The following is a 26,121-nucleotide window of genomic DNA, read 5'->3' on the forward strand; positions in this document are numbered from 1 at the left end:
CCCAATCCCAGGGCTTCCCAGGTGGTGCTAGTGGTAAAGAACTGTTCTGCCCATGAAGGAAACATGAGACGTGTATTTGATCCCTGGGTTGGGAAGATCCCCTAGAGGAGGGCCTGGCAACCCACCAGTATTCTTGCCTGGAGAATTCCCTGAATAGAGGAGCCTGATGGGTTACAGTCCATAGGTCACAAAGAGTCAGATGTGAGTGAACCGACTTGGCATGCACGCACGGGCCCAATCCCAGTACAGCTAAACCAGCTAGACTGGAATTTCTGGAGTGATCATTGGACACAGAGAAAACAAGATTAAAGCACAATTTATTTTTATCATTGGGGCAAAGTCTACTCAGAATAGAGTGCAAAGTGGATGTAATTGATTGGTCTTTTTATATCAGAGAGGCCCAACTTGAATTAGCAGGGACTGTTATAAAAGCTTTAGGTTTCACGCTCATAGTCGTCTGAGTAAGAAGAGAAGGCATCAATGGATCTGGCTGTGGTCCTGGTGCTCTGTCTCTCCTGTCTGCTTCTCCTCTCTCTCTGGAAACAGAGCTCTGGGAAAGGGAAGCTCCCGCCAGGTCCCACTCCTCTCCCGATTCTTGGAAATATCTTTCAGTTAGATGTTAAGAATATCAGCAAATCTTTAACCAGTGTAAGTAGATTTTATGCTTCTCCAAGGTCTTGCAAATGGTAAGTAAGTTAAGAATAATTATGAAGCTAATACATATATTTCTATGGGAACACTATCAAAATATGTAAATGTGAAGCAAATTACTTCCTGTAAATTTTGACACTTTTCTTGACTTTTCAGGCATGTCATTGTCATAGATAGAGAAAAAGGAATGTGTTTTGCCAGTAGAGAAACACTTAGCTCTTTGTATGGTAAAATGAAAATAATAAAGTATTTAAAGCTGGGAGTGTTGCCTCCCTCCTTTGTTTCACAGCCATTTGCTGTGAATTTGGGGCTGAAGGTAAATGGCGTTTTGTGATTTGTTTTCTTCCAGAAGTCATATACTACGTAAGCCACGTGTTTTGTTCAGAGAGTCAGGAAAATATAGCTTTTATTTTTTTGCAAAAGGGCATTGTGCCTGATGGAGAGGAATTGATTTGGGATGAGGATGAGCATGAGTGATTGAAAGAAAGAAGCCATCACTCAGGATTCTGCAGGAAGCTGCCGTCTCTACCCTGTGAATGCTGCAGGGTGCAAGATGCTGTTCTTCCATGAGATGCTGTCTCTCCAAGCGCTGCCTCTACAATGTTTCCTCTCTTTGTGTTTAGTCATACCAGTGGATCTCAAACAAGGCTGGGAATTATTGGAATTTATTTTTTGAAATGATGAATTTCTAGTATTCATCACAGGGCTATAGAATCAGAATTCTAAGGACTGCTGTGTGAGTGATTCTGAAACAGCTGGCTGATGGTTTAAAACTGGGCCTTGAGGACTGCTACATTCCTCTCTAAGAACAGAGGGTGATTATGAAGATCTTCAAATTGGAATCCTCTATATATTAGCCCTGGGATGCTGGAAATGCACCAGAATTCCCTGACTTCAGTTTCCTTATTTATAGTGGGGCAAATAAACCTGCTGAAAGTGCTGATTTAAGGATTAATTATAATCTGTGTACCAGCTATTTGGACCATTATCCAGGATCTCAGGTCATCCATAAGTGGAAACTGTAACAATCACCATCATACTTATGAATTGAACTGAGAAATACTTTAAGCTATGTGGCAGAATAAAAACATAAGAGTAGGATGATAACACGTTCTATATCAGGCACAGTATATATCAAACATTGACTTCTTTTGCTATTACATGCATTTCCATTCCCAGCTCTCAAAAGTCTATGGCCCTGTGTTCACTGTGTATTTTGGAATGAAGCCCACCGTAGTTTTGCATGGATATGAAGCAGTGAAAGAAGCTCTGATTGATTTGGGAGAGGAGTTTTCCAGAAGAGGCAGTTTCCCAGTGATTGAAAGAACTTCTAAGGGATATGGTAGGTGTGTATTTGCACATGTTCAGCTTTGATAATGGGTAGGGAAGGAAATGGCAACCCACTCCAGTAGTATTCTTGCCCGGAAAATCCCATGGACAGAGGAGCCTGGTGGGCTACAGTCCACGGGGTCACAAAGAGTCGGACACGACTGAGCGACTTCTCTCACTCACTCAGGGATGGTCAGGGTGAAAAACAGGAATTTCAGGAGCCCCCCAGCAGAGCTTGTCCTCTGTCTCCCAAGTGTCAGTTCACTCCTCCTTCCCTAGGCCCTCCCTCCTAGTTCTGTTTCTCCTCCCATCAGGAATCGTATTCAGCAATGGGAACATATGGAAGGAGACCCGGCGCTTCTCGCTCATGACCCTGCGGAATTTCGGGATGGGGAAGAGGAGCATTGAGGACCGCGTTCAAGAGGAAGCGCGCTGCCTGGTGGAGGAGTTGAGAAAAACCAACGGTGCGTGATTCTGTGCTCTGTAACTGACCTTAGCAGTCTTCCCTCTCAGTGATGCCCTTGGCAACATTTCGGGGCCACCATTTCTTTCCTATGGGTGGTGGTTGTCAGTCTTCAGATGAAGCGGGGGATAGTGTGAAGCACAGACAGCCAAGGGAGCTTTTGTGTATCTTCAATTGTCATGTGTGTCATAGGATTGTCCCATGATGGTACACACCGTGTAGGTATAAAGGTGTTTTAATAATACTCTATCCTGAACTTTGTATTCAATTCAGAAATCACAAAGGATAGTTTTGAGTCTTTTCCTAAAAAAGAGAACAATATCTTTCCTGTAGCATTAAAGCTATTCCAGTTGTTTTTTTTTTTTTAACCAGGGAATACTTGTTAATTGGACAGGGTGAGAATGACCCTTATGGGTCATGAAACAGTGACATTCATGTTCATTTAATTGGACAATTTTTATACGTTACAGCCTCACAGACGTGTGTGAGAGTCACTTCAGGGCCCAAGGCTACAATTCTGGCAAATAATAATGACATTTAGGGATTTTAATCGTTTAGGTATGTCTTAATGCAGTTCTCAATTATGACTTCATTATAAATGCAGCACTTTTTCAAAAATAACTTTACTGTGTAATTGCCTTTTCAGTGTATTTGAGCTATCTCCATTGTAATTTTCTCATTTCTAGTTGTGGCTTTTTCTTTTTTCTTGGAGAAGTCTTTTTACTATTTCCTGTAAAGCTGATTTGGTGATGCTGAAGTCTTTTAGTTTTTGCTTGTCTGTAAAATTTGATGTCTTTATCGAATCTGATTGAGAACCTTGTGAGTAGAGCATTCTTGGTTGTTGATTTTTTCTTTCAATCATTAAAAAATTTTTTTAAGTATGTCATGCCACTTTCTTCTGGCCTGCAGACTTTCTGTTGAAAAGTCAGCTGATTTGTGTAATGGAAGTTTCCTTATGTGTAACTTGTTAATTTTCCCTTGCAGCTTTTAATCACTCTTTAATTGTTTGACATTTTAATTACAGTGCATCTTGGTTTGTTGCTTTTTGGGTAGACCTGTTCAGGACTCTGCGTGTTTCCTGGACTTAGTTGTCTGTTACTGATCCCAGGTTAGGGAAGTTTATAGCTATTTTGTCTTCAGATATGCTCTCTGACCCTTTATCTTTCTCTTCTCCTGGAACCCCTATAATGTGAGTGTATGATTGCTGGTGTCAGAGTCTCTTAAACTGCCCTCATTTCTTTTCATCCTTTTTTCTGTTCCTTGTCTGTGATTTCTGCTACTCTGTCTTCCACCTCAGTGTTCCATTCCTCCATTTCATTTAGTCTATTCTTGATTCCTTCTAGTGTATTTTTCCCATCAGTTATTATATTCTTCATCTCTGTTTGGTTGTTCTTTATATTTTTCAATTCTTTGTTAAAAACTAACTTCTTGCTCAGTGTATCCATTCTTCTCTAAAGTTCTTTGATCATCTTTTTTTTTCTAGTTGAGTCATGTGGCATGTGGGATCTTAGTTCCCTGACCAGGGATCAAACCTGTACCTTCTACAGTGGAAACACAGTTTCTTAGCCACTGGATCACCAGAGAATCACTGATCATCTTATTGATCATTACCTTGAACTCTTTCTTGAATAGATTATATATCTCCACTTCACTTTGGAACATGTTCTTTTGTTGCCCCATTTTTTCTCCCTAACTTGCTGTTTTTATTTCTGTGTATCTGGTAGGTTGGTTATAATTCCTGACCTTGGAGAAATAATGTTTTTTAGGAGACATCCAATGTGTCCCAACAACACACTGCCCACTCATCATTAGAGCTATATTGCTCAGGATTTCCCCCATGTGGACTGTGTTTGTCTTTCTGTTGTGGGCTTACTACTGTAGGCAACCTGGTAGTTTTGGCTGACCTCGATCAGATTGGTTGACTGTTCCTTCCTTGTACAGAGGCTGTCAGTTGCTAGTTGGCCATGATGTCCCAAGAAGTGGCTGATTGTGGAACCCTGGGGCATTCCAGAGGTAGTGCAGGTTCACTGGTGGGCGAGTCAGTGTTCACGAGATCCAAGGATTGGTGCTTGACCACTGGAAGGTAAAGCCAGGTGCTGGGTCACATGCTGGCCCAGGCAAGCAGAGCCAGGTCTTTGAATCTGCCTAGAGGCCCAAAGATCCCAGAGTTAGTATGGGACCACTGGTTGGTGATGACTGGTTCCTGACACAGCAGGCTGTGGATTCTGGGGTATTCAGAAGCTTGTGTTGGCCTGCTGGTTGTTGAGGCTGGGGCAACAGGAAAGGTGCTGGCCTTTTAGAATTGGGTGGGTTGGGTCCACAATCTGCAGTATTCTGGGGCTGATGTCTGTCCACCGGTGGGTGAGGCTAGTGCTGAGCCTAGGCTAGGCTAACTGGTGGGCAGGTCTGAAGTCCAGCAGGTCTCAGGTTGGCGCTGGCCTGATGACGACTGGGCTGGTCCACAGACTGTAGGCCTGTGACTGGTGTCCACTCATGTTGCAAGAGGCTGGTCACAAGGCTAGGGCAGGCTACTGGTTGGCAGGGCCAGGGCCTAGCTGGTGCAATTGTATGTATGTGTGCTCAGTTGTGTCCAACTCTTTACAATCCCATAGACTGTAACCAGCCAGGCTCCTCCATTTATGGAATTTTCTAGGCAAGAATACTGAAGAGGGTTGCCATTTCCTTCTGCAGGGAATCTTCCTGACCCTGGGATCAAACCTGTGTCTCTTGCATCACCTGCTTTGGCAGGCGGGTTCTTTATCAGCTAAGCCATCATTAACCTACTGGTATGTGGACTGGGTCTGCATGCTGTGGGGCTGTCATTGTCCTGGGATTCTTATCCACATGCTAATGGTGAGGCTTGTCTGATGAGGGCAGGCTTGCTGGTGGGTAGGGATGGAGATTCTGGCACTGGTGCCTGACCAGTGGTATTCTGAGTTGAGTCCTTTGTTCTCTGATTGTAGGGCCTTGGGATTCCTGGGGCTAGTGCCTGTGCAGTACTGTCTGGAGCTGAGTCCTAGTCCTCTGGTGGACAAGGCTGTGTACAGGGGTGTTGTGAGGTCAGAGAATCTGAAGGCAGCCTCTCTGCTGGTGGGTAGGGCTACGTCCCCATTCGGTTAGCTGCTTGGCCTTGGTCAAGTCCTGGTGCCTACAGGCTCTTGGGAGGTAGGAGGGGGCTGGGTCATGATGCTAAGCTGGAGGAAAGATTCCAAAATGGCACTTGCCAGCACCAGTATCCATGTGGCAGAACAAGCTCCCCCAAATGGCTCCTGCCAGTATTTATGGCCCCAGGGTGAGCCCCAGGTGCCTCCTGCCTCTCTGGGAGGCTCTTCGAGATCAGCAGGTGGGTCTGACCCAGGCTTCTTTCAAATGAATGCTTCTATGCTGGGTACAGAGCATGTGAGATTTTGTATGTTCTCTTCATGAGTGGAGTTTCTATTTCCTCAGCCCCCTGGGGCAGCTGAAAGTAAGCCCCGCTGGCCTTCAAAGTCAAACATTCTGGGGATCCATCATCCTGTTGCAGGATTATCAGGCTGGGGAGCCCAGTGTGGGGCTCAGACAGCTCACTTCTTAAGGGCAGCCTCTGCAATTGTAATTTTTCTTGCCTTTGTGCGTCACTTATGTGGGGGTGTGGTACCTCACTTCACCCCTCCTACTCATCTCCTTGTGGTTTCTTCTTTATATCTTTATTTGTTGAAGATCTTTTCTGGTGGGTTCTGGTTTTTTTCATTGATGAAACCAGAAGAAATCTTTTTTCTGTATATTGTTATAGTTTTGGGGTGCCCATGAGAGGAGGTGAGCTCAGGATCCTACTCTGCCATCTTTGCCAATCTCCTCCCACATTTCTTTATCTGTAACTGTTGATGGACATTTAGAATGTTTCAGGGGAGTGCAGCTATCTCTTTGAGATCCTGATTCAGCTTTTGCATGAAAATTCAGAAGTGGGATTGCTGGGTAATATGGTAATTTTCTTTTTATTGTTTGAGGAATGGCCATACTGCTTTTCATAGTAAATCATTTGACATTCTATCAAGTATATCAGTTCAGTTCAGTTCAGTCGCTCAGTCGTGTCCGACTCATTGTAACCCCATGAATCACAGCATGCCAGGCCTCCCTGTCCATCACCAACTCCCAGAGTTCACTCAATCTCATGTCCATCGAGTGGGTGATGCCATCCAGCCATCTCATTCTCTGTTGTCCCCGTCTCCTCCCACCCCCAATCCCTCCCAGCATCAGACTCTTTTCCAGTGAGTCAACTCGTCGCATGAGGTGGCCAAAGTATTAGAGTTTCAGCTTTAGCATCAGTCCTTCCAATGAACACCCAGGATTGATCTCCTTTAGAATGGACTGGTTGGATCTCCTTGCAGTCCAAGGGACTCTCAAGAGTCTTCTCCAGCACCACAGTTCAAAAGCATCAATTCTTCGGCAATCAGCTTTCTTCACAGTCCAACTCTCACATCCATTCATGACCACGGGAATCAAGTATATATAAGGGCTCAATTTCTCAACTCCCTCCTCAACACTTGTTATTTTCTTCCTCTCTCTCTCTCCTTCCCTCCCTCCTTCCTCCCTCTCTTTCTTTCTTTTTTGAAAATGGCCATCCTAACAGATGTTCATTGGAAGGACTTATGCTAAAGCTGAAACTCCAATACTTTGGCCACCTCATGCGACAAGTTGACTCACTGGAAAAGACTCTGATGCTGGGAGCGATTGGGGGTAGGAGGACATGGGGATGACAGAGAATGAGGTGGCTGGATGGCATCACCGACTCTGTGGACATGAGTTTGAGTGAACTCTGGGAGTTGGTGATGGACAGGGAGGCCTGGCGTGCTGTGGTTCATGGGGTCGCTAAGAGTCGGACACGACTGAGCGACTGAACTGAACTGAACTGAACAGATGTGCTACCTCTTGCTTTTGATTTTCATTTTCTAATGTGTAAACTCAGACAGTTCTGGTTTTTTTTCTTTTTGTAATGCAAGTACCTGATGTCAGTGTGACTGCCAAGGCATCTATTCCAAACAGCATCTGTTTCAAAGGTGGTTATCTGAAATAAACACAAGCCAGCCAGGAGACTAAAGAGCTCTTCCCACTGAGCCTCCTTTGTTCCACTGAGCCTCCTTTGTTCTACTGAGCCTCCTTTGTTCTTGGACGATTTCAATTACAAGCATTTTGGTTACTTGTTTTTTTCTCTTTCAGTGCTTTGTATTTATACTTTCTATGTTCTAAATTCACCCAAAATTAGCCCTCGAAACCCTGTGTCCTGAACTTTATCCCAGTGAGAGCAGAACTCTGGGCCACTGTGTGAGTTGTCTGTCTCTCTCCACTCACAACCTCACAGTGTGTTCCCAGGTGTGTTGGCAATATCCAGGTCTTGTTGGTAATAAAGTTCTATGTTTCAAAGTTTCCTGATGGCTTTTGCTGAAGGATTTTTTGCAGTCATAAAAAGAATCACAAGGTCTAGTTCACCTATACCTTTGGTTATTGATAGGCTGAGACCAGCACAAAACATGATGATTAACTTACTACTTTCCTGTGATTTTCTGTTGCTGCTCAGTTGTTTTAACTTTATGAACCCCTTTTAGCATTTCTTCTAAGACACGTCTCTGTTGTTGTTAGTTAGTTGCTAAGTCATGTCCAGCTCTTTTGCGAGCCCAGGGACTGTAGCCCACCAGGCTCCTCTGTCCATGGAATTTCCCAGGCAAGAATACTGGAGTGGGTCGCCATTTCCTTCTCTAGCAGATCTTCCCAACCCAGGGATTGAACATGCATCTCATGCACTGGCAGGCGGGTTCTTTACCCCTGAGACACCAGGGAAGCCCTAAGACGTGTCTAGTGTGGATTAACTCCCTCAGCTTTTGTTTATTTGAGAAAGTGACTATTTGTCCTTTATTTTTGAAAAATTGTCTTGTCAGATAGAGTATTCTTGGTTGGTAGCATTTTTCTTTCCATGTTTTAAGTATATATTCCATTGCTTTCTGGCCTGCAGTGTTTTTGCTTAGAAATCAGTTGTTAGTATTATGATGGTTCTACTGTATCTGACATATCACTTGTCTTGCTGCTATCAAAATTCTCTCCTTGTCTCTGATTTTACAATTTGAGTAAGAAGTGTCTCAGTGTGAGTTTCTTTTGTTCATCCTAGTTAGAGTGTATTGGCCTTCTAGAATCTGTGTCATTTTTTCGCTTAGATGTAGGAAGTTTTTGCCATTATTTCTTCAAATAAGCTTTCTCTCTCTCTTTTCCAATAATGTGTATATAGAGCCCCTTGTTGATGTCCCATAAGTACCTTGTGTTTTCTTCACTCTTTTAAATATTTTTTTTTCCTTTTGTTCTTCTGAGTAATAGCAAATGACCCACCTTTGAGCAAAAATTTTGTGTGACTTATTGTGTTCTTCAACCAGACAGATTTCAGCTGTTTTTAAGAAACATATTCTGTTTCTTGATATTCTCATTTGTTCATGCATCATTTCCTTGAGTTCATGGAGCATCCGTGTCACCGTTTTTTTTTTTTTTGGCCTCGTTGTGAGGCATGTGAGATCTTAGTTCCCAGACCAGGGGTCGAACTAGTAACCTTGCATTGGAAGCACACTGTCTTAACCACTGGACCACTAGGAAAGTCCATGCATCACTCACTGATAAAAGCTTTGTTTAGATAAGTGATATTACTTCATTTCTTTAGGATCAGTTTCTCTGATTTATTTTGTACATTGTTTGAGCCATTTTTCCTGCTTCTTTGTGTGTTTCATGACTTTATGTTTAGCTTAGTTAATCTGAAAAAATAGCTACCTCTTCCAGATTTTATGGACCAGCTTTATATAGAGCAAACACACTTAGCAAGCATCTTGGCTAGAGATTCTGGGGCCCTCTGAAACTGTTTCTTTTGGTGGCCGCAACTACTGTGGGCTTGTGTGTAGAATTTTACGACTAGGAAAGCTTGCCCAGCTCATTCTCAGGAGCTAGTTCTCTCTTGCTCTCTTTGTTATCTGTCTGAACTCTGAAAGTTCTGTGGTTCAACAGAAACAAGCCCTTCCACCTTCCCTTTCTCAGTGGCATCCAAAATCTGTAGGCTCCTCTTCAATGCCCTGAATCAGGTTAGACAGTTACCAGTTCTTTGAGTTGCCCTCCAAAAAACCAGGACACTGGATGAAACTCCACTCCTCTCCCCCTATTAGAGGATGAGCCTCAAGTTGTGCACCTTCTTTAGACTGTGTCAGGCCATGCTGGTCACAGCAAATCACTTCTCTCACCCTCTGTTCTCAGTGATTCCAGACATCCAGACTGTGCCAGTTCTGTCAGCACTCCAGGTGAGGCAGGACAGAAGCTGCTTCCTCAAGCAGCCCTCTGCTGCGCTGAATGCATGCTTCATCTGTCTCTTTCCTGGATTAATCACAACCTGGGGCATTCTCTTGCCGCAGCACTGAGTTGATGCAGGTGAAGCGATATTGCACTTCTCAGTTTTATCGTGTCTGTTTTCAGCTTCATCGTGGCCTATGGTAGTGTGACTTCTTAAAAGTTTCTGGAAGTCTCATAAATAAATTTTAATCCACATATCATTGCTAAACCGGTGTTTCTGTGGGGGAACGAAGGCTGGGACTTCCTCTTAAATCTTCATTCTCATGTCACTCCTTACTGTACTTTGATTCAAGTAATCCTTAATCACATCTATATATGTGAATATTGTACCTCTTTTTATATCATGAATTAAAAAAAAAAGTTTATTTATTTGACTGCTTCAGGCCTTAGGTGTAGCATGCGAAATCTTCATTGTGTCATGTGAAATCTTTCACTGAAGCCCAAGGGCTGCCCTGGGACCTATGGGATCTTAACTTCCCAACAGGGGATCAACCTGTGTTCTTTGCATTACAAAGCAGATTCTTAACCACTGGGAAGTCCCAGAATTTTCTTTGATCCTTTGATTGCAGCAATTTTATTTTATAGCTCTCCTACCAAAAGAGAAAACTTTTCCTCTAGTATAATTTCTTCATTGGAAATATAATAATAAACTTGATGTAAATGATGAAAAAATTTAAATTTATCAAAGTATAATATTCTGTTGATGGTAAACAGAAGACTAGCTCAGAGGTCCACATAAGGCAGCCTTGCTTAAATTAATTAATTTTTATAGTTATTGGAAATGAAGGTTATTTAATTCTTAAGGAAGGAAATTTTTTTTAACATAGAAATGATACATCAAGGAACTCCATTTATCAATTAACCTTTTCTGGCTTCACTTACCTAGGATTTATGTTTGATATAAAAATTATATTTTATATTTACTTTGGACAAAAAAATCCAGTTCGTAATAATTGTTCACTTGTAGTAGTTTTTCTTCTTATACAGTATGGATTCTTCCTGCTTTTATACATTTACTTTTTCACATACATGAAGTCTACAGTCTGTTTTTTTTTACTTTCCTCATTGCTGATTCTACATATGACTCTTTCAACTATTCATTATATAAGAAACATTTTGAGGTCTCTGCTGCTGCTGCTGCTGCTGCTGAGTCACTTCAGTCATGTCCGACTCTGTGTGACCCCATAGACGGAAGCCCACCAGGCTCTCCCGTCCCTGGGATTCTCCAGGCAAGAACACTGGAGTGGGGTACCATTTCCTTCTCCAATGTGTGAAAGTGAAAAGTGAAAGTGAAGTCGCTCAGTCGTGTCCAACCCTTAGCGACCCCACGGACTGCAGCCTACCAGGCTCCTCCATCCATGAGATTTTCTAGGCAATAGTACTGGAGTGGCTTGCCATTGCCTTCTCCATTTGAGGTCCCTAACTGTTCTCATTTTCCTATGTCAGTGTTTATGATACTCAGCACTGATAATGTTAGTAATTAAATGATATGAAAATGGCCTCAAGTGTTTTCATCATTCACCCTTCAAATTAACAGATACCTTAGGTGAAAAAAATATAAAGAAAGGCAGTGAATATGGATTGAATTTATTTTAAATTTTTTGGCTGTGCCATGTGGTGTGTGAGATCTTCGTTCCCTGACAAAGGATCCCACCTGCACCCCCTGAAATGGAAACATGGAGTCTTAACCCCTGGATGGCCAGGGAAGTCCCTGGATTGACTTTTTTAAAAAAAAAAACCAACATTATTTAAATACCATTTGCAGCAGCATGGATGGACTTAGAGATTATCATACTAAATGAATTAAGTCAGAACGACGAAGACAAAATATCATATGGTATCAGTTGTATGTGGAATCTGAAATGTGACACGTGAGTATATCTGTGAAAAACACAGACTCACAGACATAAAGAATAAGCCTTGTAGTTTCTAGCAGTGGGGGAGGGAAGGATTGGAAGTTTGGATTAACAGAGGTAAACTATCATAAATATAATGGATAAACAACAGGGTACTACTGTCTTGAACAGGGAACTATATTAAATATCTTGTGATAAACCGTAATGGAAAAGAATTTGAAAAACAATATACATATATATATATATGTATGTATGTATAACTGAAACACTTTTCTGTACAGTAGAAATGAACAATGTAAATAAACTATACATCAATACAATTTAAAGATAAATAAATGGATAAACTTTATTTAAATAGGTTAACATGATCTTTCAGATTAAGGTAAAAGTGATGTGTCAGTTTTTGCATTTTGAATATTTTGCTGTTAAGGGATTTTTTACAAGAAATATAGATTTAAAGTTTCTAACAGTCCACTTGTTGTTTCATGTGTTTCATGTGTATGTTTTAATGATGTGTTTAAATGTTTGTTATTCTTCAGGGTTGCCCTGTGATCCCACTTTCATCCTGGGTTGTGCTCCCTGCAATGTGATCTGCTCCATTATTTTCCAGAACCGTTTTGATTATAAAGATCAAACTTTTCTAAATCTAATGAAAACAGTAAATGAAAATATAAAGATTTTGGGCTCTCCGTGGATACAGGTGAGGCCAAGGGCCTTTCTTCTCGAGGAATCATTTATTCTCTTTTTTCCATGAGGTCCAGATCTCTCTGTACACCAAGTGTGAGGTGAAAGTGTGAAGAGCCCAGTCCTGCCCAGAGCTTAGCATCATGGAGTGCTCATCTGGGACAGCTGGCTGAACCCTTTAATGTTAGACAGGAAAATACATGCCCACAATTCAGTCCTGTTGACACTGTTCAGTGGTTTTTCTACCAATTTTCAAAGCCCAGATTCCATGAACTACTTTGGTAACATCCCCAAAGCATGCCCACAGCAATAGAAGGATTTCCAGGCCCTTCTGGAAGGGCTTCTGTTACCCACAAGTCTTGTCATTTAGTCTCCACCTAGTTACTACTTCACCTTAGTTGGCAGAAATATCTGCATTTAGGAAGGAGGAGAATATCTCCTTTGCATGAAAGAGTGCTGCCAGGGAACACTGACTAGGTTAGGGCTGTTTGATGCTTCAGTTGGCATCCTAACTGACAAGGTAATTGCTTTGGGGATGACAAAATGGAATTTTTTTGGTGTAGGAACCACAAATCAACATCACAGGTGTACTCTATACTGAGCTGACATGTTCTTTCTTCTGCCTAAAAGACAGTGGTGTGACCTTACAGAGGTCACTTAAAAAGTGCTCTGGCGCTCAGTTACTTTAGCCATAAAATGTTGAGTTTCATAGTGTCTTTAGGACCCTTTCAGTCCTATTAATAAAATACATATTTTATATTTGAGTCTATGAGACAGAGGTAGAAACATCAGGGACCAGCTCTGTGCTCTATATCAGGCTGTACAAACTCTCTTAACCTCTGTTGTCATCTACAAAATGTGAGTCATTGTCTTTTGTGCCAACCCTTATTTCATGATTGTAGAGAAGAACTGATGTAAAAAACAGGAAGAATTGATGTAAAGATATTTTCACACTAGAAACATGATATGTACGTATAGGAAATGATTATTATTTTTGATCTCTGGCCAGAATTTTCCCCTTGAAATACTTCTATCAGCATAGAAAATTATGTATTTGTATAATAAAAATACTCCTCAACATTTAGAGACCATATTTATTTTAACATTTATAGTAAAATTTCCAACCAGTACTTGGCAAGTACGTTTTAATTGTTTATTTATTTAATAAACCGTAGTTTTCTCTTCTAGGTCCTCAATATTTTCCCTGTGCTCCTTGATTTTTTCCCATGGAGTTATAGTTATAAAGAACTTCTTAAAAATACTGCTTTTGCAAGAAATTATGTTTTGGAGAAAACACGGGAACACCAAGCATCCCTGGATATTAACAATCCTCGAGACTTTATTGATTGCTTCCTGATCAAGATGGAGCAGGTAATAAGTTAAAGACAGCTCAATTATTTGATTACTTGTGCATTTTATAGATCACTGAATCTTCTGTATTTACCAGGGATGTTTCAGTGGTCTGGCAAGCAATGCTGACAAGCATTTTAAGTACTTGTGTGCATGAATCTATGCTAACCATTATGAAGATGTAATATTTAATTATTAAATAAATGAAATAACTTGATTTTGCTCTTTGGGTGCTAATAATCTACCCCAGGAGAAACAGAATGACGTCATGGGTGAATTGGAAACCAATAACAACTAGTTAAAAGTAACAAAATATTATGGTATAATATGATGATGAATGTGATCATAGCACACACAGTGTAAAGGGAATAAAGAAGAATGACTGGAACTAACTGGGCTTCCTGCTTGGCTGGTAGTAGCAAATAGATCAACATATTTGCATCGAAGGACAAGGGAGGGAATATGAGATGGATGAATGATGTATGTATGATGCTGTTTACATAGGCATGTGATGGCAAAGAGTAGGTGTGTGGACAGAAGAAACCTTAACTGACTGTAAAGTAAATGGATTAGCAAAGATATGGAGTTATATGATTGGGAGCATGAGTCCTGCACCATGTGTTGGAAAGACCATTTTTCCCACATGAATTATCTTGGCAACCTTGTCAAGAATCAACTGACTCATAATTTGAGCATTTATTTGTGCAATCTGGCATCTGTTTCAGTAATCTAAATGTCAGTTTTTACATCAGTGGCACATCGTCTGGACATCTTTTTTTTTGGACATCTTAATTACTAGTTTCTTAATTAGTCTTGAAGTTGAGTAGTGTGAGACCTCTAATTTTTTGTCATTTTATAAGATTGTTTTGGATTTTCTGTGCCCCTTAAATTTAGGATAAACTTGTCAATTTATGCAAAGAGATCAGTGGTGATTTTTATAGAGATTGTGAAAAATCTGTCGATCAATTTATGGAGTAATATTATTTGAAAAATTAAGGTGAAATTCACATCAATTCAGTTCAGTCACTCAGGCATGTCTGATTCTTTGTGACCTCGTGGACTGTAGCACGACAGTCTTCCCCGTCCATCACCTACTCCCAGAGCTTGCTCAAACTCCTGTCCATTGAGTCGGTGATGCCATCCAACCATCTCATCCTCTGTCATCCCCTTCTCCTCCTGCCTTAATTTTTCCCACCATCAGGGTCTTTTCCAATGAGTCAGTTCTTTGAATCAAGTGGCCAAAGTACTGGAGCTTCAGCTTCAGCATCAGTCTTTCCAATGAATATTCAGGACTGATTTCATTTAGGATTGACTGGTTTGATCTCCTTGCAGTCCAAGGGACTCTCAAGAGTCTTCTCTGATGCTACAGTTCAAAAGTAGCAATTCTTCAGCACTCAGTTTTCTTTATGGTCCAACTCTCACATCTATACATGACTACTGGAAAAAACATAGTTTTGACTAGATGGACCTTTGCTGGCAAAGTAATGTCTCTGCTTTTGAATATGCTGTCTAGAATTGTCATAGCTTTTCTTCCAAGGAGCAAGTGTCTTTTAATTTCATGGCTGCAGTCACCATTTGCAGTGATTTTGGAGCCCAAGGAAGTATCTCACTGTTTCCATTGTTTCCTCATCTATTTCCCATGAAGTTATGGGACCAGATGCCATGATTTTTATTTTTTGAATGTTGAGTTTTAAGCCAACTTTTTCACTCTCCTCTTTCACTTTCATCATGAGTCTCTTTAGTTCCTCCTCACTTTCAGCCATAAGGGTGGTGTCATCTGTGTATCTGAGGTTATTGGTATTTCTGCCAGCAATCTTGATTCCAGCTTGTGCTTCATCCAGCCTGGCATTACGTGTGATGTACTCTGCATAGAAGTTAAATAAGCAGGGTGACAATATACAGCATTGACACACTCCTTTTCCAATTTGGAACCAGTCTATTGTTCCATGTCTGGTTCTAACTGTTGCTTCTTGACCTGTAAACAGATTTCTCAGGAGGCAGATCAGGTGGTCTGGTATTCCCTTCTCTTTAAGAATTTTCCACAGTTTGTTGTGATCCACACAGTCAAAGGGTTTGGCATAGTCAATAAGGCAGAAGAAGATGTTTTTCTGGAACTTTCTTGCTTTTTTGATGATTCAACAGATGTTGGCAATTTGCTCTCTAGTTCCTCTTCCTTTTCTAAATCCAGCTTGAACATCTGGAAGATCTTGCTTCAGGTACGGTTGAAGCCTAGCTTGGAGAATTTTGAGCATTACTTCGCTGGTATGTAAGATGAGTGCACTTGTGCAGTAGTTTGAGCATTCTTTGGCATTGCCTTTCTTTGAGATTGGAATGAAAACTGACCTTTTCCAGTCCTGTCATCACTGCTGAGTTTCCCAAATTTGCTGGCATATTGAGTGAAGCACTGTAAAAACATCATCTTTTAAAACATGAAATAAATCAGCTGGAATTCCATCACCTCCACTAGCTTTATTTGTAGTGATGCTTCCTAAGGCTTATCTCACTTTGGACTACAGGATGTCTGACTCTAGGTGAGTGATTACACCATCATGGTTGTCTGGGTCATTAAGAATTTTTTGTATAGTTCTTCTGTGTATTCTTGCCACCCTTTCTTAATATCTTCTGCATGCCATACAATTTATAGTGTACATTTTCATTGTATTTAGTGCATTCACAATGTTGTGTGATCACTAGTTCCTATTCAAAACTTTCTCTTCACTGTACAGAAACATATGATGTATATTAAATGATTGCTGTCCATTCCCTCCACCCCCATTGTGTGTCAACTTAATCTGCTTTATGTCTCTATGATTTGCCTTTTATGGATTCATTGTATAAAAGGACTCATAGTGTCGTCCCTTTTGTTTCTGGCTCTTTCACCCAATATAATGTTTTGGAGTATTTTCTAAGTTGTAATATGTATTAGCACTTTGTTTTTTTCATTTATGACTGAATAATATTCAATTGTATGTGTGTACTATAATTTTTTATGCATTCACTTATTGGTCAACATTTGTGTTGTTTTTCTTTGGGTTTCTGAAAGATACTGCTACTAATATTTGTGCACAAATTTCTTCATGGGCACATTTTCCTTTTTGTTTGATATTTTCCTTGGAGTGGACTTGAGAAGACATATGATATTAATTTTATGTCTAACATTTGAGGAATAGCCAGACTTTCCCACAGTGACTGCAGCATTTATATTCCCGACAGCAATGTATAGAGTTCCTATTTTCCCACATAATTGCCAATACTTATTTTCTAATTTTTATCATTATTAAAGCTTGCATAGGTAATCTAAAGTTGTATCTGGTTGTGACTATATTTTGTGTTTCCTTAACAAACAGTGATGTTGAATGTATTTTCTTGTTTGGAGAAATGCTATCCAAGTCCTTTTGTGTTTTTAAAACTGGGTTCCTTGTCATTGTTGTTGAGCTGTTTTTCCAACATATTGGTTGTCATTTCACATCTTTCATTATGCTTTTGATACATAAACATTTTAACTTTATTGAAATATGATATATATTAGACAAATACATATATTCACACATATGTATATTTGTTACTTTGGTGTCAAATTTAAGAATCGGTTGCCATTTCTGAGTTTCTAAAGCTATATTACAATGTTTTCTTCTAAGTGTTTTATAGATTTAACTCTTGTAAAATCTTTTCTGTTTTTTTTTTAGAATTTATTTTTAATTGGAGGATAATTGCTTTACAATATTATGCTAGTTTCTGCCATACATAAACATAAATCAGCCATAGATAAACATATGTCTCCACCCTCTTGAACTTCCCTTCCACCTCCCACCCCATCCCACCCCTCCAGGTTGTCAGAGAGCACTGAGCAGTGTGTTAATTTGATACATGTACATATTATAGAGTGATTACCACACTAAGTGAAGTTGCTTGGTCGTGTCCGACTCTTTGTGACCCCATGGACTGTAGCCCACCACGCTCCTCCATCCATGGGATTTTCCAGGCAAGAGTACTGGAGTGGGTTGCCATTTCCTTCTCCAGGGGATCTTCCCAACCCAGGGATCGAACCTGTGTCTCCTGCATTGTAGGCAGACGCTTTACTGTCTGAGCCACCAGGGTTACCACACTAGCATTGGGTTAAGTCCTCTATCTACTCACATAATTACTATTTCTTTTTTTATGGGGAGGACAGTTAACACTTTACTCTGTTAGCAACTTTCAAGTGTATAATACGGTATTATTAACTATAATCACTATAATGAACATTAGATCCCCCAAACGTATTCATCTCACACCTGGAAATTTTTACCCTTTGAGCAATTATCTCCCTGTTTCTCCTGGTACCCCCACCCCAACTCCTGATAATTGCTATCCTGCTCTCTCTTTCCATGTGAGTTAGGCATTAACTATATATGTGTGCATATCATATTTAAATTTTTCATCTATTTTGAGTTAAAGTTTTTATATGGAGTGAGACAGGGTCCATTCAACGTCACTGTTCATTAAGGAAACAAACAAACACAGGGTCATGTCCTGTGTTTTTCCTGCACCTAGTTGTTCCTGCACCATTTCACTGTCAGTGTAACTGTCTCATAGTAACAAAATAATTCTAATTCTTCCCTTCCATCCCTTGTAGCTTGCTATCATTCATTCCACCTGTATATAAGCATATATATATATTTATATATGATGTATTCATAAGCATTATCCATCAAATACATTGTTGTTATTTTGAACTTTTAGCTGTTAAGTCAGTTATGAATGAGGAAAAGAAAACTTTATGTTTATGCATTCTTTTCGTTGTAATTCTTTATTTCTTTATGTAGATGTGGTTTTGATTGCTATGATTTTCCTTCTCTCGAAAGAATTTATTTTAACACTTCTAGCAAGGTAGTCATACTGGTAACAGATTACTTTTTTTTTTTGGTCTGAGCAGTTCTTCATTTCTTTCCCTGTGGAAACATCATTTTGCAGGGTACACAGTCTTGGTTTGTGGTTTCTTTTTCTCAACACTTTAAATATTTCACTCCACTCTCTTCTTACTTGCAAGGTATGTGAGGGAAAGTCAGAATAATTCTCATCCTTGATCCTTTTAAGTAAGGCACTTTTTACTTTTGGCTTTTTAAGAATTTAAATTTACCTTTGACTTTCTGTAGTTTGAAAATGTATGCCTAGAGTAGGATTTGTTTTTGTTTTTTGGCAATATTTTATTCAGTGTTCTTTGAGTTTCTTAGATCTGTGTTTTGGTGTATGATACTAATTTTGGGGAAATTCTGATTCGTTATTGTCTCAAATATTTTTTCTACTTCTTTCCCTCTTACTTTTCCTTCTGGCATTCCCAATATGAGTATGCTACACATTTTGAACTTGTCCCATAGTCCTTAGATTTGCTTTTTCCTTTTTCTGTCTCTCTTTTTAAAGTCTTTTTCTCTTTGTTTTAGAGATTTCTACTGTGATATCCTCAAGTTCATAGATTATTTCTTCACTGTGTCCAGTGTAATACTAAGCCTGTCTCCTACTATTATTAAAGAACTCTTCATTTATCCTTTTAGTGTTTGCTTCATATATTTTGTGGCTCTGTTTTTTGGTGCATATAGGTGTTGTTGTTGCTAAGTAGTTAAGTCCTGTCTGACTCTTTTGTGACCCCATGGGCTATAGCCTGTTATGCTTCTTTGTTTATGGGGTGTCCCAAGTGAGAATACTGGAGTGGGTTGCCATTTTCTTCTACATGGCACCTTCCCAACCTAGGGATCGAAACCACAGGCAGATTCTTTACTGCTGAGCCACTGGAGAAGTCCACATATAGATGTATAATGTTATAGCTTCTTGAAGAATTCACCTTTGTTAATCCAGTAAAAAACACTCCATTCTCATTTGTTCCATTTAATTTCTTTTTGATTAAAATCTAACTTTTTCCCTAACAGTCCTGCTGTATTCGGTTACTCGTTGCTTGCAAAATCTTTTTCTTTTTCATTCAACATATTTGTATCTTTCAGTCTTAAGTGGGTTTCTTGTAGACAATATGCAGTTTTTAATTGGAAAGAATTGACAAAATATATTAATTATTGGTATACAACATAATTATTCAATATATATATATATATTGCAAGATGATTAGCGTAATAAATGTAATTACCATCCATTCACACATGGTTATAGGTTTTCTTTTTTGTAATGAGAACTTTTAGGATTTACCTTCTTAGAAACTTTCAGAGATACAATATAGTATTAACTATAGTCATCATGCTGTGTAGTAGCTCGGTTCAGTCCAGTTCAGTTCAGTCGCTCAGTCGTGTCCGACTCTCTGCGACCCCATGAATCACACTACCCATGACTTATTTATTTTACAACTGGAATTTTGTACCTTTTGAGTTCCTTTATTCATCTTGACCTCTCCCCATCTCTGGCAGCCAATGGGTTCTCTATATTTATGAGATCAGATTTTTAAAGTATTTCACATGTAAGTTTGATCATATGGTACTTATCTTTCTGTGTCTGATCTGTTTCATTTACTGTGATATCTTCAAGGGCCATCCTTCATGATATCACAAGTGTTAGGATTTTCTTCTTTTGAATGCCTGAATTATATTCTACACATGTATGGATATATTATGGATATATAATAGGTTGTATATATATATATACCATTCAAAATTTTTTTCTTTAAATATCTGTCTTAAATTGTGAGTTTTAGTCAAAGTGACTAATCACTTTAATTAATATTGAAGAATTAGTTTAATATTAATGGTTTTATTTCTGCTCTGCTGTTTTTTCCTTTAATGCATTTTATGATCGCTCTTTCTCAGTTTTTCCATTGTAGTCATATTTTTTGTTTGTTTAATTTTGCAGGCACCTTTTTAATGCACTCTTCAAATTTTTGTGTTATTTTTTAATTGATTTCTTAGTACTTATAATGGGGATTACTGTTACCAACCTAAATATATAGCAGTCCAGTATAAATTGCTTCCATAGTAGCTTCAAATGGCATATGTTAACTCTGCTCCCAACCAATGTCATCTCCCTTTATTTTGTTGATGTTATAAATTTCATCTTTATATCTTTTCAGCCTAGAAAAAGGTATTTCTAATGATTTTTATTCAATTTTCAATTAAATAATATAGAAAATAAGAGTTTTTATACTAGGATACAATAATATTAGCTTTAGTATTTACCTACATTATTATTTTTAACAAAAATATTTATTTGTTGATCTGGGTTTGAATTATCATGTAATACCTTTTCATTTTAACCTGAAAGATGATTTCCTTTAGCATTTCTTATCAGGCCAGTCTTTTAAAAAGGAACCCCTTAGGTTTTATTTTGGGGATGTCTTCCATCACCTATTTTGTGGAGAGAGAGTTGTGTCAGATACAGAATTTTTGGTTGATATTTTTACACTGAGGACTTAATATCTTTCCATTGATATGATTTCCACAGTTTCTGGAGAAAAATGATATATTATGCTATTGTGGGTCGTTTGTACATGATGAGTCACTTCCTTGATGCTTCAAACATTCTCTAGCTTTGACTTTTGACAGTTTGGTTAAAATACACCTTGCTCTGGGTCTTTTTGGCTTCAATATTCTTGGAGTTTGTTTAGCTTCTTTTATTCATACATTCATGTATTTCAGTATATTTTGGAAGTTTTTGGCCATTCTTTTTTCAAATATTCATTTTTTATTTCTTCTCTCTTTCTTTTCTGGGGCTCCCATTAAGTGGATGTTGGTATACTTGTTTGAGTTCCAGTTGTCTCTTAGGCTCTGTTCATTTTCCTTTCTTCCTTTTTCTTCCTGATATTCACAGGAATTTTCTGTTCTCCTGGCTTTACATTTTTTTGGTGCTTCCTCCAGTCTGCTGTTGAAAAATTCTGGTAATTTTTTTTTTTTTTTAAATTTCAGATATTGTACTTTTCAGCTCCAGAATTTCTCTTTGGTTCCTTTTTATAGTACTTTTCTCATTATTCCCCACTTGTTTATATATTTTCCTTATTTGCTTTAGTTATTGTATGTGGTTTTCTTCAGCTCTTTGAGCCATTTTAAGACATGAATTTTAAAGTTTTTATCGAGTAAATCCAATATGTCTGGGCTTCATCAGGAATGATTTGTGTCGATTTGTTTTTTACCTGTTGATGGGCCATGTTTACCTGCTTTTGGTATGCTTTCTAATGTTTAAAAAATCAAATCATTCCTAGGAAAAACACAATCATCAGTCAGAATATACATTTGAAAACCTGACAACCACTGTATCTGATTTGTTTGGAGCTGGGACAGAGACAACTAGTACCACGCTGAGATATGGGCTCCTCCTCCTGCTGAAGCACCCAGAGGTCACAGGTATGATAACATGGTGGGCAGGGTGATTTCAGGAAAGATATTGGAAAGAGACTAGGAGTGCTTTCCACCTTGTTTCTCTTATGTTGGTAATTTAGTCTCTAAGTCGTGTCCAACTCTTGAGACCTCATGAACTATAGCCTGCTGGGCTCCTCTGTCCATGGGATTTCCCAGACTAGAATACTGGAGTGGTTTGCCATTTCCTTCTCCAGGGGATCTTCCTGACCCAGGGATCGAGCCCAGGTCTCCTGCATTGCAGGCAATCTCTTGCATTGCAGGCAGATTCTTTAAGGACTGAGCTACCAGGGAAACCCTTAAATCTCTGTTTGAGCATCTTAATGTTTTTCAGATTTAGTGAAGGGAAAGTAATGGGACATCTTTACATAATATAGCAGGATGACAGGAGTGAAGACACTGAAAGGTAGGAAAATCAACACAGCAGCATCTGGATTTCATGGGAGGTCATGTGTAGCAGGCATAGCCAGCATGAGTTGGCCTGCGATTGCATAATGGCTTTCTAAATGAAAGATCACTCTGGAGTCTGATTCTGAAAATGCAGTGTTCAACATTCAGAAAACAAAGATCATGGCATCGGGTCCCATCACTTCATGGGAAATAGATGGGAAAACAGTGGAAACAGTGTCAGACTTTATTTTTTTGGGCTCCAAAATCACTGCAGATGGTGATTGCAGCCATGAAATTAAAAGACGCTTACTCCTTGGAAGGAAAGTTATGACCAACCTTGATAATATATTAAAAAGCAGAGACATTACTTTGCCAACAAAGGTCCGTCTAGTCAAGGCTATGGTTTTTCCCGTGGTCATGTATGGATGTGAGAGTTGGACTGTGAAGAAAGCTGATCGCTGAAGAATTGATGCTTTTGAACTGTGGTGTTGGAGAAGACTCTTGAGAGTCCCTTGTACCGCAAGGAGATCCAACCAGTCCATTCTAAGGGAGATCGATCCTGGGTGTTCATTGGAAGGACTGATGCTAAAGCTGAAACTGCAATACTTTGGCCACCTCATGCGACGAGTTGACTCACTGGAAAAGACTCTGATGCTGGGAAAGGTTGGGGGCGGGAGGAGAAGGGGATGACGGAGAATGAGATGGCTGGATGGCATCACCGACTCTGTGGACATGAGTTTGAGTGAACTCCGGGAGTTGGTGATGGACAGGGAGGCCTGGCATGCTGTGATTCATGGGGTCATGGAGAGTCGGACACGACTGAGTGACTGATCTGAACTGAACTGAACTGAAAGCCAGGGCACGGAAAATAGAAATTCTGCTTACTGAAACATAAATGGAAATCCTGGAAATTTTGTGAGATTGCCTGATGAAATTTTCGGTGTTATGAGTGCTTTAAAAAGTTATATTGACAGGGAATTGGTTTAAGATGTGCATATAAAGGAATTTTATTAGTCAAGAAGTTTATTTCCAGGAAAATATTTCTTACCAAAATAAGAATTTGGTGGTGGCAGGGGTTGGGGTCAATAATTTTATCCTTTGCAAATAACTTATTTTTAGAAATTAACCTTTAAAGAGTTAACGGTTGTAAACAGAAGTTTAGAAATACATATATGATCTTCTGTTGTGTTAGGGTTTCAGTAAAATAACCATAGCCTCTTAACAAGCCAGAGTTAGCTTTTTAAAAATGGAGAGGCAGCCAACACATCTTCAACAAATTTTTGAAAAACAGAACATATTGAGAGGTGACAGTGAAGTCAGACAGAGAATGAAGTTATGGCTTACAAACCAGAAGAGAAAGTTGTATAATGAGGAGAGTCATTTGTGTCCTTACCATCCTGTAAGTTTCAGTATTTAGAAGTACCAAGAATCAAAGAGGATAGAGGGAGAAATAGACTGATAAAAGTAGCTGTCCCAGCCATGACCCTTTCAGTTTAGTTCAGTTCAGTCGCTCAGTCGTGTCCAACTCTTTGCGATCCCATGAATCGCAGCACACCAGGCCTCCCTGTCCATCACCAACTCCCGGAGTCCACCCAAACCCATGTCCATTGAATCAGTGATGATATCCAACCATCTCATCCTCTGTCGCCCCCTTCTCCTCCTGCCCTCATTCTTTCCCAGCATCAGGGTCTTTTCAAATGAGTCAGTTCTTCGCATGAGGTGGCCAAAGTATTGGAGGTTCAGCTTCAACATCAGTCCTTCCAATGAACACCCAGGACTGATCTCCTTTCGAATGGACTGGTTGGATCTCCTTGCAGTCCAAGGGACTCTCAAGAGTCTTCTCTAACACCACAGTTCAAAAGCATCAGTTCTTCGGCGCTCAGCTTTCTTCAAAGTCCAACTCTCACATCCATACATGATCACTGGAAAAACAATAGCCTTGACTAGACGGACCTTTGTTGACAAAGTCATGTCTCTGCTTTTTAATATGCTGTCTAGGTTGGTCATAACATTCCTTCCAAGGAGCAAGCATCTTTTAATTTCATGGCTGCAGTCACCATCTGCAGTGATTTTGGAGCCCCCAAAATAAAGTCAGCCACTGTTTCCACTGTTTCCCCATCTATTTGCCATGGAGTGATGGGACCAGATGCCATGATCTTAGTTTTCTGAATGTTGAGCTTTAAGCCAACTTTTTCACTCTCCTCTTTCACTTTCATCAAGAGGCTCTTTAGTTCTTCTTCACTTTCTGCCATAAGGGTGGTGTCATCTGCATATCTGAGGTTATTGATATTTCTCCCAGCAGTCTTGATTCCAACTTGTGCTTCCTCCAGCCCAGCGTTTCTCATGATGTACTCTGCATATAAGTTAAAAAAGCAGGGTGACAATATACAGCCTTGTTGTATTCCTTTTCCTATTTGAAATCAGTCTGTTGTTCCATGTCCAGTTCTAACTGTTGCTTCCTGGCCTGCATATAGGTTTCTCAAGAGGCAGGTCAGGTGGTCTGGTATTCCCAACTCTTGAAGAATTTTCCACAGTTTCTTGTGATCCACACTGTCAAAGGCTTTGGCATAGTCAATAAAACAGAAATATATGTTTTTCTGGAACTCTCTTGCTTTTTCAGTGATCCAGTGGATGTTGGCAGTTTGATTTCTGGTTCCTCTGCCTTTTCTAAACCAGCTTGAACATCTGGGATTTCACGGTTCATATATTGCTGAAGCCTGGCTTGGAGAATTTTAAGCATTACTAGCGTGTGAGATGAGTGCAATTGTGTGGTAGTTTGAGCATTCTTTGGCATTGCCTTTCTTTGGGATTGGAATGAAGACTGACCTTTTCCAGTCCTGTGGCCACTGCTGAGTTTTCCAAATTTGCTGGCATATTGAGTGCAGCACTTTCACAGCATCATCTTTCAGGCTTTGAAATAGCATGACCCTTTGACAGCTGCTTTTATCAAGTCATTCTTTCCCCAATAGGACGAGAGAAGCTTATTGCCCAGAGAAACTGAAACTAAGAGGCTTTATACTCAGGACACTGAGCAGAGACAGGGGCAAAGAGTGAGGTCACAACTTGGAGGAAAGGTTAGGGAAAAATCCTCTTCTTGAATTCAGGGACTCTTAGCTCCTTTCTCCATCCTGCTTTCTGATTTTGAGCAGCAGATAAAAACTCCAGAGAGTGAGCACTCTGGAGAAAAGGCCTCCAAATTTTACCATGTAGATAGAAAATTCTCTCGACATGTCTAGCAGAGTGAGTGAAATAAAAATTTCCACCCCATGACACAGGTCATGAAATTTCAGAACACCAGAATAAAAGAGAAAAATCACAAAAACATTCAGAGAGATGTAACATGTCATAGATAAGGGATTAGAGTTCACTAAGGCATCAGAATTCAAGTCAACTATCAAACTTTCATATTCAAGTGCCTGAAGTCATGTCACAGGAAGTCATGGGCTTCGGGAATCTTGAGAACTCTTGAAGCAGAAAAAATGTCAGGGCTGTTGCTAGATAGCACGCCTGGAAAATGTCCACTCTAAATGGATCAGTTGGATAAAGCAGGTATGAAGGGAGATGCCAAGAACAAAAGACAAAAGGTGATGGATGGTTTGTAGCTTCTGAATAATGGGGAAATTATTATTAGGTGTTTGAAACATCTACCTCAGTATTTGGAAATAATCCTAAATCAGGGTACGGAATTTTATGAATTGAACTAAAGAAACATAGTAAGGTCCAA

At 39.6% G+C, this 26,121-nt stretch overlaps 1 protein-coding gene across 2 annotated transcripts in view; it reads left to right on the top strand.

Annotated features, from left to right (window-relative positions):
- The first annotated feature begins 480 nt into the window (after window positions 1–480).
- LOC129555974 (cytochrome P450 2C19-like) overlaps window positions 481–26,121 on the top strand; it is a 35,274-nt gene continuing 9,633 nt past the window's right edge. The window contains exons 1-6 of one of the 2 annotated variants that reach the window (XM_055425935.2): window positions 481–648; window positions 1,831–1,993; window positions 2,295–2,444; window positions 12,189–12,349; window positions 13,522–13,704; window positions 21,854–21,995. In XM_055425935.2, coding sequence (XP_055281910.2) covers window positions 481–648; window positions 1,831–1,993; window positions 2,295–2,444; window positions 12,189–12,349; window positions 13,522–13,704; window positions 21,854–21,995 — 967 coding nt within the window. The remainder of the gene's footprint in view (window positions 649–1,830; window positions 1,994–2,294; window positions 2,445–12,188; window positions 12,350–13,521; window positions 13,705–21,853; window positions 21,996–26,121) is intronic. The other variant, XM_088842509.1, reaches the window with a different exon arrangement.

Source organism: Moschus berezovskii, chromosome 12 (assembly GCF_049115385.1).
Source record: "Moschus berezovskii isolate FMDL1 chromosome 12, NW_MosBer_1.0, whole genome shotgun sequence".
NCBI lineage: Eukaryota > Metazoa > Chordata > Mammalia > Artiodactyla > Moschidae > Moschus > Moschus berezovskii.